The 16,720-nt window shown below is 45.6% G+C and overlaps 1 protein-coding gene across 2 annotated transcripts in view; it reads right to left on the bottom strand.

The window, feature by feature from the left end:
- The window catches only part of Hunk (hormonally up-regulated Neu-associated kinase), a 99,231-nt gene that overhangs the window by 48,072 nt on the left and 34,439 nt on the right, over positions 1-16,720 (bottom strand). For both annotated transcript variants that reach the window (XM_047565327.1, XM_047565326.1), the window contains exon 2: positions 10,688-10,980. In XM_047565327.1, the coding sequence (XP_047421283.1) occupies positions 10,688-10,980 (293 nt within the window). The remainder of the gene's footprint in view (positions 1-10,687; positions 10,981-16,720) is intronic.

Below are 16,720 nucleotides of genomic sequence, written 5' to 3'. Positions count from 1 at the left end.
AAACCTGTCTCAAAATTAAAAAATGAAAACAGCTGAGGTGAGGCTCTAGGGGTAAGGACCTCTGGGTTCAATCCAAGTACCAAAAGGAAAAAAAAAAAAAAAGTCATCTATGTCAATTATAAACTCTGGCACCTTCAACTGTAGCCTGCCAACTCAGACACACCCTGAATGTTAATTATGTAAGAATATTTTTCTCTTTCATAAAACACACATGCACACATTCTCTTCCATTGTTTTGAAACAGTCCATTCTTGGTCCAGCTTTTGTTTTTACATTTGAATAGTGAGGCAGTGGGGGATGGGAAACTCTTTTTCTTCTTAAAGAGAAGAGGAGCTAGGCCTGTCTGTGGTAAACAGGACAGCAGAGTCCCATTTAACAGGGACAGATGCTCCAAGGCCGGTCCCATACTGCCAGCCTATCCCATTTTAAAAGAAAAGCCAGAAATGTGGATTTGGTCTCAATTTTTAAATGTTGGCAACAAACTCACATTTAAAACAATAACAACACTATGTGAGCCAAACTCACAGGCAAGATGTGACCTGCCAACTGCCCATTTCCAACCTTCATATGGGTAGAAGCTGAAGTTTTGAAAGGACTTGTGGTAGCCCAGGAAGAGAACAAAGAATGAGAGAAAAAGATGAAGGACCCCAGGTCACTGGGGGTCACGGCCATCCAGAGTCGGGCAGGCAGGACAGAAGGACAGGCTGTTCTGGAAGGAACAATCATGGGTGGGATTTCAAGACAGGAAGAAGATTTTAGGAGTCCAGTGGAGAAAAAAGGTGGGCTCTACAAAGTGTCCAATGGATTTGAAATAGGAGGATGCCTTGGGCCGGATACTGGGATGAGAGGAAAGATCTCTGTTAAAACGCGCAGCTCAGGACTGTTAGGAGATATTCCCATCCCAATGCTCTCACAGATGTGAAGAACTGTCTACTTCCACCAGTTCCAAGAAAACAGTACACAGTCAACATCAAAACTATGGCTGCCTTTAAAAGGTATCATGACTGTCCAAATACGATGTGACCCCAAATATAAGGTGGGCCCTGCTCCTTTTTCCAATAGGAAGACCTTGCCCCCTAGAATGGGGATTTTGGAAAAAAGAGATAAATAATTTTAGGAATGCAATGGAATCATCAAAGGACTATTTCTATTATTTACTATGAAGCTACATTATAATCATATTTAGATTATACTCTGTTAGCAGAATTTTTAATTTTCAAAATATTGTTTCCATTACATCCTCACATTTCATGAAATAATGTTATTCACATTTGTCAAGGCGAAATAAAGGTGGTTCCCTGAGTCATTGTACAATGTTTCTGGTGGAACATGATCTTTCCCTTGACTAGAAGTTTGCAATAAAGCACTTTTGGAGTCCGAGTCTGACACACTTGCTAGAAATCTGATCCCAATCCATAAATGCCCACTTAAATTCAATGTAAGTGAGCCATTCAGGAAAATGGTACAGCAGTACCTCAAACTGTTGCCATTGTGAAACCGTACCTCTAAGAAGTTGTGATTAAAGCCACCCTGAGCCTCTCTTCCTACAAGATTCCTCAGGGGACACCTACAGCACCCAAAGGCATCGCAGAATCAAAACAAGGCTAGTGTGTCTTCTATAACTCGTACCACATTGTTAAAGATAAAATAATTTCATAATAAAATAATATGAGAGCTGAGCACAATAGCTCACGCCTATAATCCCAGCAACTTGGGAGGCTGAGGCAGAGGATGGCCAGTTCAAACCCAGCCTCAGCAACTTAGTGAGGCCCTAAGCAACTCAGGGAGACCCTGTCTCTAATAAATTATAGGAAAAAAACTGGAGATGTGGCTTAGTGGTTAACCGTCCCTGGGTTCAATCCCTGGCACATCATCATCATCATCATCATGATAATAATAATAATAATAATAATAGATTCATGAGCACACTTCCTCTTTCCTGAAAATAATTAAGACATGATACAAGCCTGGCTTCTACTCAAACAGTAATTCCAAAACACACAAACACCCAAAAGAAGGCTGACCTTAGCCCAAATTGTAATTCTGTGAATACCAATTTTATAGCAGCAGCAATATTAAAATCTGAGGAGAGACTACAGTGTGCTTCGACTGAAATTCAGCCTCTTTGCCTGGGAAGAATAGAAAGCACACTAAGTCATGAAGGAAAAATTTGGTTCCAAAGAAATAGGGAGGAGAAAAACAGCCTAAAGAGAACAGGTGAAAGAAAGCAATTGCCAAGAATGGTAAAACTAAGCTGGGTCATTCCGGGGCGGCACAAAGTCGAGAGACCCAGAACAATGATCAGAAGAATGGTATGAAGGGGAGATTAAAAATAAGAGATAATGCAACAACAGAGAAAGCATCCGTTTTTTAAATTGGGGAAATGTCATAAACCAGGGGAGGATGTATAAAAACATAATTATTAGGCAAAAATGAGAAAGATGAAATCAGTTCAAAACCACTATCTTCCCACTCTGCTTCCCAAAGTAACCAACCCCAACCCTAGGAAAAATGGAGAGAACAAGTCCAGGAGACCAGGGCATTTATCCAAATTACACTGTGTCCAGGTTTCTAAGATTTTGCATAACCTGTCTGACCGCCTGAGGCTCCATGACTAGTTAATGGGAAGGAGACTGGCCTGAGTCTCTGTCCAGGTAATCAGTGGGTATAACCTACCCCAAGGAAAGAAGCTCACTACCTGCCTCCACCTCCTCTACTACAAGTGTTTCTAAAGTAGCTTTTAGAAAATTTTCCCTTTCATAAATAAATTAGGACAAAGAGTGCTGTGGCTACCACCAAATGCCCCTCGGCTGTCCACTGTGGGGCTTTCTTAGGGCTCGAAGTCGTGACCTAAGTCTATTCAGCACAGTGGGCCACCCAGACCCTCAACCCAACTACTCAACAACCAAATGATCCCAAGAGATCACAAAACCAAGAGACAGCTTCTTGAATACAAAAGGAATTTATTCATAATGTTTCAATATTCATGTATTACAATATACCTTTAAAAAACACTGGGGCAGGACTCTACTATCCAGAAAACTGGTTCCATCAGAAAACCTGCTGTGGTCCAAAAGGAAAATACGGTATTGACTCTAACTCCATCCCAAGGGCAAATATTTGGCTCTGTTAAGTGTCTGACTTGCCCTGTGGGAAGGAAGGCAGGGATGGCAGCCTAGTCACACTTGGTCATGGTGGGGTGGGGGGGACGCCCACTTCACACCAAGGGTCCTTGATCTGATCAACGCCTTTGCAGGGGGGGAGGGAACTAGGAGGATCTTCCTTCAGTCTTGCAATCTGAGGACTTCCTCCCCATGGAAGGTAAACATGAAGTTCAGTGTTAATTGCTAACTGGCAACAAAAGGGAAGGAGAAGGGAAGGGCCCCCAGATGGATGAAAAACAGCTTTTTCTTGGCCATACAGGCTTCAAAGAGGAGCAAGTCTTATTTCAATTAACAGACCATCCTCTGGGCACATGCATATTGCCACCAATGACAGGACTCCATTCTTTTTATGGTTGTCACGGCCCGTTGCGTATATACACCTACTTGATTCCTCGGCTGAGCACAGGGGACAGTGCCACAGTAAACACAGGGGTGCAGGTGTCTCCTCGACACGCCGATTTCCTTTCCTTTGGAGGTACACCCTGAAGGATATTGCGTTAAGGGAAATAAAACCAAATACTGCATGTTCGAAATCATTTGTGGAAGCTAAATAAGCAGACCTCACAGAAGTAGAAAGCAGAATAGTAGCTACCAGGGAAGAGGAGGGGGACAGAGAGATGAATGATCGGGAAGAAAATTACAGTTAGATGTGAGGTCTGGTGTTGACTAGCACAGTGCGGTGACTCGAGTGAACAATAACTTATTGCAGATTTCAAAATACCTAGAAAACAGGATTTTGAATATTACCATAAAGAAATGAGAAATGTTGAGGTGACAGATACGCCCGTTACCCTGATTTGGTTTTTCCACATTGCGCATGTGTCCAAACAGTACTCCATACCCAATAAATAGGAGCAATTATGTGCTGATTAAAAACAAATTTTAAAAAAGAAGAATGAAAAAAAATTACACTTAAAAGAGGACTTTGGACAGCAAGAAAGGGGAAGGGGCAGGCCAGAGTTCAAGGCGGCTATAGAAGGCGGGTTTGTAGGACAGCACGGGAGGGGAGCCGGGTGTCATCAGAACGAAGAAAGTACCAGGGCACACAGAGGAGAAGCCACTGGAGCAGACCTCTGGCAAAGCATGAGCAGGGAGCCCAGCCAAGAAGAGGTGGCCAGGCAGATAGTGGACACCAGCACAGAAAGGCTTCTGGATCCTCTGCTGGCTAACTGGAGGGGTCCAGGGAGAAATGCCAATGGGACAGACTGACATTGATTTGAGGTGTGGGGGAGGCAGTTCCAGAGAGGCAAAGAGGACCCAAGGGCAGACGTCTCTTCCACACCCCTGCTGGCATCACCTCTGTGTCCCTGTGGTCTAGGTTCTCTTGAAAGGACTCGCACCAACAGGCCATTGCTAACCACTGAAAGTTCACCCACGGGCTGTTATGTGGTCTCCCTCTCTTCCACCCACCCAGCTCTGCTCGCCTTTCTTTAGAGATGGTCATCCCAAAGGTTTGGAGAACGGCCACCGTGACCTCCAGCAGCTGCCCTCCAGGTGGAGGGGTAAGAGGGAGGATTCAGGAAGACTCTTGGGGTCTTAGCATGCTGTGACCAGCTCAGCCATGAGGGTCAGGCCAGGCTGCCAACAAAGAGAAGGCCTAGACTCAGGGACAGGAATTCAGGAGAGCCTTGGGAGCGCCCAGAGTTGATCCCCCAGATTAAGGCAAAGAAGCGAACGACAGAAAACCAAGGTGGCAAGGATTCCAGGACCGGGGAGGAGACCCGCAGGAGCGGTGCATCCCTGTCATCGGGGAGCTGAGCACAGACCAGGAGCAAAAGGGCCACCAGAGAAGTGGACAGACAGGTTTCCGTGGCCTCCTCAGCCTGGTCAGCACACCCGCCCTGGGCAAGTCATCCAAACTCCTGGGTCTGATTATTCCTCGAAATACGGCATCCTAACACGGACCCCAGGCAGGGCCGGGCGGAGGCTCCAGACATCTGCCTGCGTGCTCCACCCGGCAGGCAGGACACGGGCAGCTGCTGAGAGGCCAGAGGCTGGGGGTGGGGAGGACAAAGTTCAGGGTTCTAGGAGGACACATTCGAGGCCCCAGGCACCACGGGGGCAGGGTTGGGGGCACTGTAGGATGAGACCAGGAGGGAGGTCTCTAGAAAAGAGGTAAAGGGGGATTAACTTGGCGATAAGCCAGCCGTGCTGGGGGCACAGCCCTCCAAGGGGAAGGTCAGAGGAGCGGGCCCACCAAGGGCTAGACCAAGCACACAGATTAAGTTTGCGGGGCTGTGGGGGCAAGTTTCACCTGTGGGCAGGCTACAAGATGGATTTTAGTAATAAGTCAAGAATAAGGCATGCAAGAAAAGCCTGTAACTCCCCAAAGCATTTAGTAGTGAACAAGAGGGTTTTTTTAGGTCTAATCTTCAAAAGCACTGTATTACAACCAAATGATTTCTAAATCTTTTATTTGTTTACAATATGGGTGTGTTGGTAAAACAAGAATAATTTGCTAAGCATGAACCTGATTCATCTATTCAAAGCAAAACCTTTATTCAGTTCCCATAATGTTCTAGAAACAAATTGTTTATAAAAGTGAAAGTGCAAGTCACTAAAAAGATGCCACTCTATAGATGGTGACCTGAAAAATAAACAAACTGGCAACTAAGTCAGTGAAGAAACCCCCTTGAAATTCCAAGGAGAATATGGAATATTCCAGAAAGAACCTGGATCTGGCTACCAGAAAGCTTCCATCCCTGTTCCAACTCTGACACTGGCTGTATTCATTCGATTTTCCTTCCTTCATTTCAGGCTTGGCCCTGAGCTAAGCGATGGGCGGGACACAGATCGGTCAGGTAAGTAATCTCTGAGAGGGGTTTAGAAGGCAAAGGGAGGGCGCTCTGGGGGCGGTGGCCAGGAGCCCAGCCTGGAGGGCTTCCTGGAGAAGGTGAGCTTGGAGCTGGGACCTGGAGGATTAGCAGGATTCAACCAGGCAAAGATGGCAAAGGCAGCAGAAGCAGAAGATGACTGTGGGCCCTGGGAGCACCCAGGACTTGGAGCTTAAGCTGGACTCAACAATAATCACAGCAAACCCCACCCTTGGGGAGAATCTCAGTTTGAGAACTGGCACCTCCAGATACCCGCTTGCTCTTTAGCAGAAGGCCCTCAGATCCCTCACAGCTCCTGGATGTGAGCAGAAACTACTCCCCTCTGGTCCGCCTTCCCCTCCCTCCCTTTGTGGGGTGTGGGGGAGGCTCCTAAAAGTCAAAAGAACTTCTTCAGCCCTTCCCAGCACAGGTTATGCTTGCTTCTTGTCCTCCTAAGTGTGAGGACCTTTTTCCAACATTGATGAATGAGTAAGGTCATGGCCCCGGGGGAAGGGGTGGGGGGATGGCGCTGAGACATGTCCAGGCACAGGCACCGGCTCCCTTTGATCATGGGTCCCTTTCTCCTAGTCCTGAGGTCCCCTGGCTTGTCTCTTCCTGCTTAGGAACAAGGATATTGTATTACCCTGCAATGTTTTGTCTGTATAGTTTGATTGGACTTTGTCATTTTGAATGAACAGATGAATCTCAAATTAGCTCTCAGCAGAATCAGCAGGTCTTATTGATTCATGGTAAGAGTCAACTCTCTGTATACAATAGGCAAATCATCAGATTTGGGCATCCTACTGGGAGAGCATGCTGGAGGGAAGGAAAAAGAAAAAACAAACTCGTTATATTTTAAATGTGTAGTATCTCAGGCAGTTCTAAAATTGGAGTCATGAAGTTAGACCATGCTCTGCGTGTGTAAAAGTTCGTAAGAGCTCACTGGAGCAAAAGATGCAGACTCCAGACAAGTCCAGGTTCATGTACAGCTGGGAATCTGCTTTATATGGCTTAGTTTCCTTGTTTTAAAGTCCACCTATAATAGTCATATGACTTTTAAAGATTTGCTTCTTTTAAATGATATTGAGTAGTTCTGGGTAGATAATTAAATATTTAGATTTAATATCAGAGGAAATGAGGGATCTACTAGCATTAGGTTGATTAGGACCTAAGAGCACAGTATTAGCCTCATCAAGAACTGAGTTTTAACGTATCCTCTAACACTCAGAACCAAAATTCCTTTAAGTGACTAGATTTACGTAGCCAGAAAAACTCATTCCAATGGGCTGGGGATGTGGCTTGGTTGCAGAGCTCTTGGCTAGTATGCACAAGGCCCTGGGTTCCATCCCTGCCACTGGAAAAAAAAAAAAAAAAAAAACAAAAATTCATTCTGGCTGCTTTTGAATAATCCAATCTATTCGCTCAGAAATCTTCCCACCAGGGACCCCAGGGTTTCTCTGAAATGCTAGGCTCTCTTATTCATTTGAAAAATCTAACCTCAAAATAATTTCTGAAATTCATTCCTCCTCTGCAGCACCAAGAAAATTCTCCATCAATGGAGAAGGCTACAGTAAAAAAGAACCACAGTTATAAATAAATAAATAAATAAATGCCAGTGGCCAGTCAAATTACCATCTCTGCTAGTCAAGACCTTCAGATGAAGCCACCCATGAATGTATCCTCTGCAAACATCTTAATGCAATGCCTCAGCCACCTGAGCACCTACGTCCAGGTGCTGTGACACACATTAACACGATTTCTACAGAGAAAAGCAAAGAAAGTCTCCTAAACCTATATTTATCTAGATTTCCAATCCCCTCTAACTTTAAAAGATCTGAGCCCTCACCATTATTGGATTATGAATATATTTCTAAGGAGAGAGAGTAAGAAGGAGAAAGCTGGAGATGAAAGAAAAAGCGTCCCGTCTTTGCTATCAAAACATTATTAAGTTCATTCCTTTGACATTCTGACAGTAATGGCACTGAGAAGGATTGGATTTTGTTAAAATTACTTTAAAAGGGTTGTTGAGAACTTCCTGCGGGAGAGAACCAGAGAGCAATGTCGGCTTTCGCCTGGTTTTGCTTCGCTGTCCTCAACATCCTGAGAAACTCCTCTCTCATCTTATTTTTGACAGCACAAAACCCTTGGAAAAACACCCCAAGTCCCACAGAAAGCTCTACCACTTGCCCTGCCCCCTGCTTCTATTTTCTGCTGTGACCCACGGAGTCAATACTCTGGACTGATTCATCCGTGAGGTTTCTGCCTCTGTCATCTTAACAAACAAAGACAGTGCCAGGCACCCTCACGACCATCATCTCGCTGATAATGGCAGAGCCGTGACACCACAGGCCACGCAAGGTATTGTTGGGAAGAGCCAAAAATAGTGTTCTTCACCTCCAGTTTCAGAGTGTTCCCTGCCTGGCTGACGGAAGCACAGACTTCAATAAAGCATGATCGCACGACAACATGTGAGACTAAATGTCTGTGAAGAGGGTCTGGCACCTCAGTAAGGAGAAAGTAACCAGCCTGAACAGTGCCCAGCCGGGGCTGGCTCTGGGAAGGCCCCACAGTGCCCCTGGGTTTAGAGTCCCCAGGGCTCAAGAGGAAGAATCAGCCCTCTCCATGGGCAGAGTGCAGAAGCTCTATTAAGTAAAGGCCTCGAGTTGCTTTCTTCACTGATCAGAAAATGAATGACTTTTGGACAGATAGAAGGTACCACTAGATATTCAATTTTTTTAATATATATTTTTACTCAAAAGGCAAAACTGAGAATTGTTGTATGGCCCAGCAATTCCACCCTAAGAGTGGAATTCTCCAAAAGAAGCAAGAGAAGTGAAAACGTGTTCACCCAGAAATTATCTACAAACACTCTTCTTAGCATTATTCATAACAGCCAAAAAAGTGGAATGAGCCAAATGTACATCATTTGATGAAGAGGCTGACAAACTGTGGTACATCCACACAGTGGAATATTACCCAGCCATAAAAAGGAGGGAAATACTGATACTTGATATGACAGAATCTGAAAAAGGTCATGCTAAGAAAAAGACCTTAATCACAAAAGACCATATATTACCCACCCCCACCACACCCACACCATGGGCTCCTGAGTTGGCAGATTAAGCATTTTATAAATTGCATTTTAAATACATGTTTTAAACTTGTCAAAAAAAGACCATATATTATATGATTCCATTTATATGAAATATCCAGAATAGGCAGATCCATAGAGATAAAAGAAAGTCAATTAGTGGTTGCCAGGAGCTGGCAGAAGGGAGAATGGAAGTAGAGTTTCTTGGGGGAAGTAATAAAAAATATTCCAAAATTAAGACTGTGGTAATGGTTGAACAACTCTTAAAAATACTGGATTATATATTTTCATAAGGTGGGTTTTAGAGTATGTGAGTTGTATCTCAATTTTAAAATATTAAGTACATGTGTACATGCATGTACATAACAGTATGTGGGCATGCATATTTCATGCTATCAGTTGGTTTTTTAAATGAGAATTCATTAAACATGATTTTTGATTTTTCTCGACAACTGAGTAATTATTAATTATAATTCCACCAAGGAAGAACCATGCATTTATTGGTGAAGCCCACAGTTTCTTAGAAACCTTTTTAACTTTTTAAAATTTATTTTATTGTCATGCCAAAAGCAAGCACCAGCAGCAAGATTGTTAAGAATATTATTTCCATTCACTTTCTGGGAAGCCTCCTCCCCAGAGGCAACAAGTTGATGTAAGAGTTTGATTTTCATAATTATTTGCAAGGTTGGTTTGATTTATGGGGAACACCCCTTGGTTCCCAAGGCAAGTCCACAATTTGGTGATTCAATTCGGTTGACTAAAACAGTTACTGAGCAGCTACCATTTGAAAGCAAATAATACAATGAAAGCACTCTCCCTAGCTGAAAAGTCATCCTATCACTGAGTCTTCTTTCAGGCACCTACACACCTGCTCTCAAGACTTCATGAAAAATAAGAACCACAGCTAACATTTACACAGTGCTAAGTATGCACCAAACACTATTCAAGTTCTTCCCACATATTAACTCACTGACCATCAATGGAGAGTAAAGTATTATTTTCTCATTTTACAAATGAAGAAACTGAAGTTCAGGGTGGTTAAGTAATTCGTCCAAGTCAAACAACCACTAAAAGCCAGGGCCAGGATACAAGAGAAGGCACCCTGACTTTAGCCTCTACTCTGAATCTCCACACTGGCATTACCCCAACTTATAAAACAATTCGACAGAAGAAAAAATACAAAACAGGATGTGGTCACTCAATCTTTCTTGGAGCGTCCATTCAGTACAGATTCAGCGATCACAACCCATCCGGGGCCTTACCCGTGCACCACCCCAGCCCATCCGGGACCTTCCCTGTGCACCACCCTAGCCCATCCGGGCCTTACCTGTGGACCACCCCAGCCCATCCGGGCCTTACCCGTGGACCACACCAGCCCATCCGGGACCTTCCCTGTGCGCCACCCCAGCCCATCCGGGCCTTACCTGTGCGCCACCCCAGCCCATCCGGACCTTCCCTGTGCGCCACCCCAGCCCATCCGGGACCTTCCCTGTGCACCACCCCAGCCCATCCGGGCCTTACCCGTGGACCACCCCAGCCCATCCGGGACCTTCCCTGTGCGCCACCCCAGCCCATCCAGACCTTCCCTGTGCGACACCTGAGCCCATCCGGGGCCTTACCTGTGCACCACCCCAGCCCGGTGCAGGTGCTCCACTGCAGAGATGAGCTGCCGGATGTATCTGCGAGCCTCGGACTCCTCCAGTCGCTTCTTCTCGTAGATCTTGTGCATCAGGTTGCCCCCGGGGCACAGCTCCATGACCAGGTAGTAGCTGTTTTCTGTCTCTAAGATATCCAGGAGCTGCGTGATGTTGGGGTGGCGAATCATCTGCTGGATCTGCCCCTCTCGCCGCAGATTTTTGGTGACATAGGTGTCCTTTTTGGCTCTCTTCTTATCGATGACTTTTATGGCCACCTGAGGAGAAGCCAAGAGCATGGGTGTTAACAGACTCTGCGGGCAAAGGTTATTCCTCGACCACTCTCAGGAACTCCAGGAAAATACACGGCTACTTCGCACCAGGAGAAATCCTGGATCCACAAAGCAGCAGGACTGGGGTCTCGCTCGGCCGGGGAGCACTTGCCTAGCATGTGTAAGCCCTGGGTTCGATCCCTAGCACACGTGAATAAATAAACTAATTAACTGAATTGAACAGCAGCAAATGGAAAAAAGCAGATCATCGAGGGAAAAAACAGAAGATCCATTTATTAAGGGGCAGCATAGAATTTACTTGGGTAAACTTGAACAGGGGCCTGGAAAAATCAGGAAAGGGTTAAGGTCAAATTTCACTATCTGCAGGGAGCTAAATACCAACTTCTGGAGCAAAGGTCCCCACTAGTCCTGAGGACTCTCCATCATCCCCCCAGGTCTGGCCCCCCCACTTCAGAAAGAACTAACTCTGCCCCCCAGTCTTTAGTTCCAGACAGGCAGCCAGCCTCCCCAGGCCTTCTCTGTGTCCTGCACCCCCAGGCTGCCCCTGGCCTCCCACACTGACCTCTCTCCCTTGGTGAGTCACCTCTCAGGTGAACCCGCACCCCACTCTCAGGACCAGCCTCACAGCTCAACCACCCACAGGAAGATGCTCTGGCACCAGGGCCCCACCAGCAAGCGTCCTGCACAGTGAGGGGTTGGGGAGAACAGAGGGAAGGAGGATGGGGAGGGAAGACGTCTTTTCCACCCCAACTCTCCTTGTTCCTTTTGGGGTATCACCTCTTCACCCTCCAGGCCCCAAGACACCCTACTGGTCCTCTCTCATGTGACCAGCCATGACACTATGTCAGTTCCTCCACACCCCCTTCCTTTCTGTTCATTCAGCACCTTGCCTCCTGGTGCCCAGGGCCACTGTGTCCAAGGGATGCCCAGGGTCCCTGTGTCTATTGTATACTTCATACTGCTAAAAGAGTAGGTTTCAAATGTCCTCACCACACACACACACACATACACACACACACACACAAATATTAACGATGTGAGGTGAAGGTTGTGTTAATGAGCTTCGATTGTGGTAACAACTTTACAATGTATACACATATCAAAACATCACACCACACATGAGAAATAGATGCACTTTTATCTGTCAATTAAACCTTGATAAAGCTGTCAAATAGACTTTTTTTTTTTTAAAGAAAATGGAAAAAAAAAAAACCAAAACAGTACAAACCAAAGGCAAATTTTAAATCAAATTAAATGAATAAAGTTCGGCCACCGCCGGTCAGCCTGGACTAGCACATCCATGTCCTCTTTTTGGTGATCCATCCTAGCCTCCTGAACTCACTCTGCCCTCTCCCTGGAAATCAGGGGGCCGGGAACCTGTTGACACACTCGGGGCTCTTGTGGCCGACAGGAGCAGCCAGCCTCTGCTCAGTCAGCACCACTGGGGAACCACTGGGTACCCACTGGGTCTCCAGGTTGTCTCCAGTGACAGGGTCTCCAGGCTCCCCTGGGACACATTCTGTCACTCTCCCCACTCACATACCCCCAGTTCTCAGAGGTCACTCGAGAGCCATCTTCCTCTAGGGAGAACCCCAGATACCGCCCACCCCTGTTCTGCACACTTAGCATTTGAAGATGGCACAGCACTCTCACTTTAACGCAGGGCCCCTGGGAGCCACTCCCTCTTCGCCCCAGATAATAAACAATAGGTGACCAATTAAACAGCTGCGTCTATTATCTCTTCTGGAGAACAAAGTTTCCTCTTAATAGGGAATCTCAGGCCCTTCATCCAAAGATTAAGTGGGCCTGGAGCCAAGGACAAATCAGCAGAAGGAAGCAGACAAGCTGGGGAGCCCCTGTTCACCTGCCCCACCCCAAGTCCCCGAGGCCAGCGCTCCCAGCCCACAGAAGTTGAAGTTACACTCCGCAGGCAAATGGGCCCCAACTCGCTCTGCAGAAGGCAGGTGAACAGATACTTTGTAAACTTCACTTCTTCCTGTACCCTCCCATATATATCTTCCCATTATCTTAGGCGGATGGGGAAAAAGATGCTGAGGAGTACAATTAAGTTCTGTCTCCGCTTGACTCCGTGTTGCAATGTTTTAAAAATTACACCCCTCGGCAATGAAATCTTTAAAAAGTACTATGCATAAACAACAGTCTGAAAGCCAGGCGGAATACGATCTGCCTTTTTCGACAGAGCACACAATTGTTGTTAGGATAATTTATTTAGCTCGTTAATTGCCTGTCCTAAGTTGAATAATGGCCATCCAAAGATAGGAAGTGCTAATCCCCGGAACATATCAGTGGGACTTTATTCAGGAAAAGAGATTTTGTAGATGTGGATTTAAGTGAAGGACTTTGAGATAAGATTAAATTGGATTACCAGGATGGGTCCTACATGTCCTCACAAGTGTTCTTACAAAAAAGGCAGAGGGAGATTTTGTACAAATAGGCAGAGGAGAAGACCATGTGAAGAAAGAGACAAAGACTGGTGTGGCCACAAGCCCAGGAGTGAGAGTCACGCCGGAAGCTGGGAGGCAAAGTCCACATCCCGGCTACAGCCTCCGCAGGGAGTGTGATCCATTGACATCTTGATTTTGGCCCAATGCAGGGATTTTGGACTTCCCAACTAACTCCAGACTATGAGGAAAGTCCTTATTTGTTGTTAGAAGTCACCAACTTGGCAGTAATATGTCACTGCAGTCCCAGGAAAGTAACATACCAGGCGTGGGCCCCACCATCCTTTGATATATGGGTTCCAAGTTCTACTGGTGGAGAGACCTCCAGGGAAGACCCTGAGCTGGCAGCTCCTCCTCCTGGAGAAGCCTCCCTTGGGCTCCCTCTCCGTTTTCAAAGACCAGCTCGGCACCTACTTGTTTCTGTCCACCTCTCCTCACAAGCTCGAGGCTGGTTAAAACAGAAGGTCACTTTGATTACACAACACCACTTAATCAGCTTCATCTACAACAACGGAGATGGGGGGAACGGAGATGGGAAGTTAAGGAAAAGGCAATCAATGGCAGGCCAAGGGAGGCATGGAATTTAATTTGACAGCAATCAGGTTTGCAGGCAACACAGGTCCGACACTGATTCTATCACAGTAAAAGCCCAGTGCACCGAGGGGTCTCCGGATGGAAAATATGCTGTAGACAGGAGAGTTTTAAAGAGGAAAAATAAGTCTGCTCTCAAATGGCAGCAAAATAAGCAAGTTTAGCATGTTCCAAACAACAGGAGAGAGACCACCAGTGGTTGATAACAGCTCTGCAGATTCCCTGACTTGCAGGAGGACAGTCACAGCCAATGCTGTTTAGAAACTCCAGTTCTGGTCTGGTGTGTCGAGTGTGTGTGTATTGGGGGAGGAGGGGAGGGGGCCCATCTAAGCCTCAATGCCATCCTGCACACACCCAGCAAAACGATTTTCTGTGAAATTAAAACTCCAGTGCTTCAATGGATCCAAGCTACGAAAGCCTCCCAGGATTTCACAAAGGAATCTGTTTTCAAGATTGCCCCCATATTTCCAACAAAGTAAATAGCAAGGTCTTGCATGGCTCCAACATGTGACGGTCAAAAACAACAGATTATTCATCAACTTCGTTAATTAATTAAGAAATAGGATGTCTCACAATATGGCAACTCTCCATCATCTCACCCCTTTCTCCACCAAAAAAAAAAAAAAAAGAAAAAAAATCCTACCAACGATGGATAAAACCAGCAAACCAACTTTTAAATAAATGGCTAAGCTCATAAGAAAGAAATGGAAATCCTCCAAGGCTAAAAAAAAATGAGCAGGACTAAATCACTAGGCAGCAGCCACAGGGCTGAGAAATAAAAGATAGGGGAGAGACGTCAAAACCTGAAGGAAGGAAAGAAGCAAATGAAATGGGAGCATAGCTCTAAGAAGAGAGGAGGTGGGAAGGATGCACACGGGTCCCAATCCACTAGGAAAGGGGTCAGTGGAAAACAGAAGCATTCATGCTCCAAGTCTTTGTCACATACCAGGAGAAAAACCAATGCAGAATAAGGAACACACAAAATCCCCTGGAAGCAATACTGGCACACACTTCCACAAACCAACTGGTCCCCAAGATAATGTACACAAAGCTCCGAGTGTAGAGTCTGGCACGTGGTAAGTGCTCCTTAAATCAATGCCATTAGTGTCATTATCTTTTTACTTTCAATGAATCAACCTGTAGAGAGAGTGAAAAGGTGTCCAAGCTTGAGTCAGCTGAGGAAAAATGGCGCATCTCCTTGACCCCCAGTTGTAGCATATCAAACAAGAACCTGAACCACATTTCAGTGTTTCAAACACTCTGGAGTTGAAGAGCATTTACATCCCATGGTGGTGGTCTCCTAACAGTCCGGTCTCTCATCTTGTTTAAATATTGACTTAGTTGAGACTGTCTGCATAGGATCAGAGCTAACGTGATTTCAAATTCATCCTTTCGTCCTGGATCACCCTTCCCTGCCTTTAAAATTCATTACTGTGAGCCATATCAAGCATTGTCAACGTGTCCAATCTCCAAAATGAAAAGTCAGCTGTAAAATGAATCTTCCGTATGACTGAGAGGAAGAAAAAAGTACTGATCAAAGAGACTCCTTTTTAATATCTCAAAAATACACATGCATGTTTTACGCATTATACAGTGTATGCTGTACTTTAGAAAGCTCATCCTTTCATCAAAGTGCTTTTATATCATGATGTTTTAAATAATCTAAATGCACAGGGAATGGGAGGACCTGCTCAACTAAGTTTTTTTTTTCTATATGGAAAGGAGCCAAGAAAGAGCCTTCTTTCCAGAACACTTTGGTTCCTTAATGACTACTGTGTGATAAACTGAAAATAATCTCTCCTTCTTCAACAAACATGTATTAAGCACTTAAAATACACCCAGTACTGTTCTAGGTAACAAGAATGTGCTAGGTAAGAGCCGTGGCTCTTCAGGACCATTTGCGGCAGATAATTCTGATTCTTTGTAGTGGTTCAAGATTGCTATTTGTTTAAAATAAATTGTGTCTCCTTAAAATGCACATGTTGAAGCCCTAACCCCCAGTGTGACTATTTGGAGCTAGGGCCTTCCAAGAAGAGATTGAGGTAAATTAGGTGCTAAGGGTGGATCCTAATCCAGCAGGGCAGGTGTCCATATGAGCAAAGCAAGAGCAAGTTTTCTCTTTCTGATAGTGCTCAGAAAAGGCCGTATATGTGGCACAGTTAGAAGGTGGTCTCTTAGATGCTAAAGAAAGGGACTTCAGGAGAAACCAACCTTTCCCGCACCTGGGCCTCAGACACCCAGCCTCCAGAATCACAAGAAAATAAATGTCCGTTATTCCAGCTACTCAATCTCTATGCTTCACCAAGCAGATTACTGGACCACCTAAGTATCCTACGATTCTACAGGGTTACCTACAGGAGTAAACAAGGGCCTGGCCTTTGCCCACTGAGGGTTGGGATCTGACCTCATAGTACCACTCCCAACTTCATCCTGCTGCCCCCATGGTGGCAAGTCCAGGATGTCCCAGCAAAGCAACACGGCGCTGAGCACTTGGGCTCTGAAGCTCGGCGCCGTGAGTGCAGGCTCTCATCTCTGCCACTGCGCAGCTGGGACCGCTCTCAGCCTTGGTTTCTTTACTGGTTTAAAAACTGAAGCAGGGCTGAGATTGTGGCCCTAGCATGCGAGAGGCACTGGGTTCGATTCTCAGCACTGCATATAAATAAATAAATAAA

Source organism: Sciurus carolinensis, chromosome 9 (genome assembly GCF_902686445.1).
Source record: "Sciurus carolinensis chromosome 9, mSciCar1.2, whole genome shotgun sequence".
Classification (NCBI taxonomy): domain Eukaryota; kingdom Metazoa; phylum Chordata; class Mammalia; order Rodentia; family Sciuridae; genus Sciurus; species Sciurus carolinensis.
Note: the sequence above shows the minus strand (reverse complement) of the source record. Positions and strands in the feature narration are given on the sequence as shown.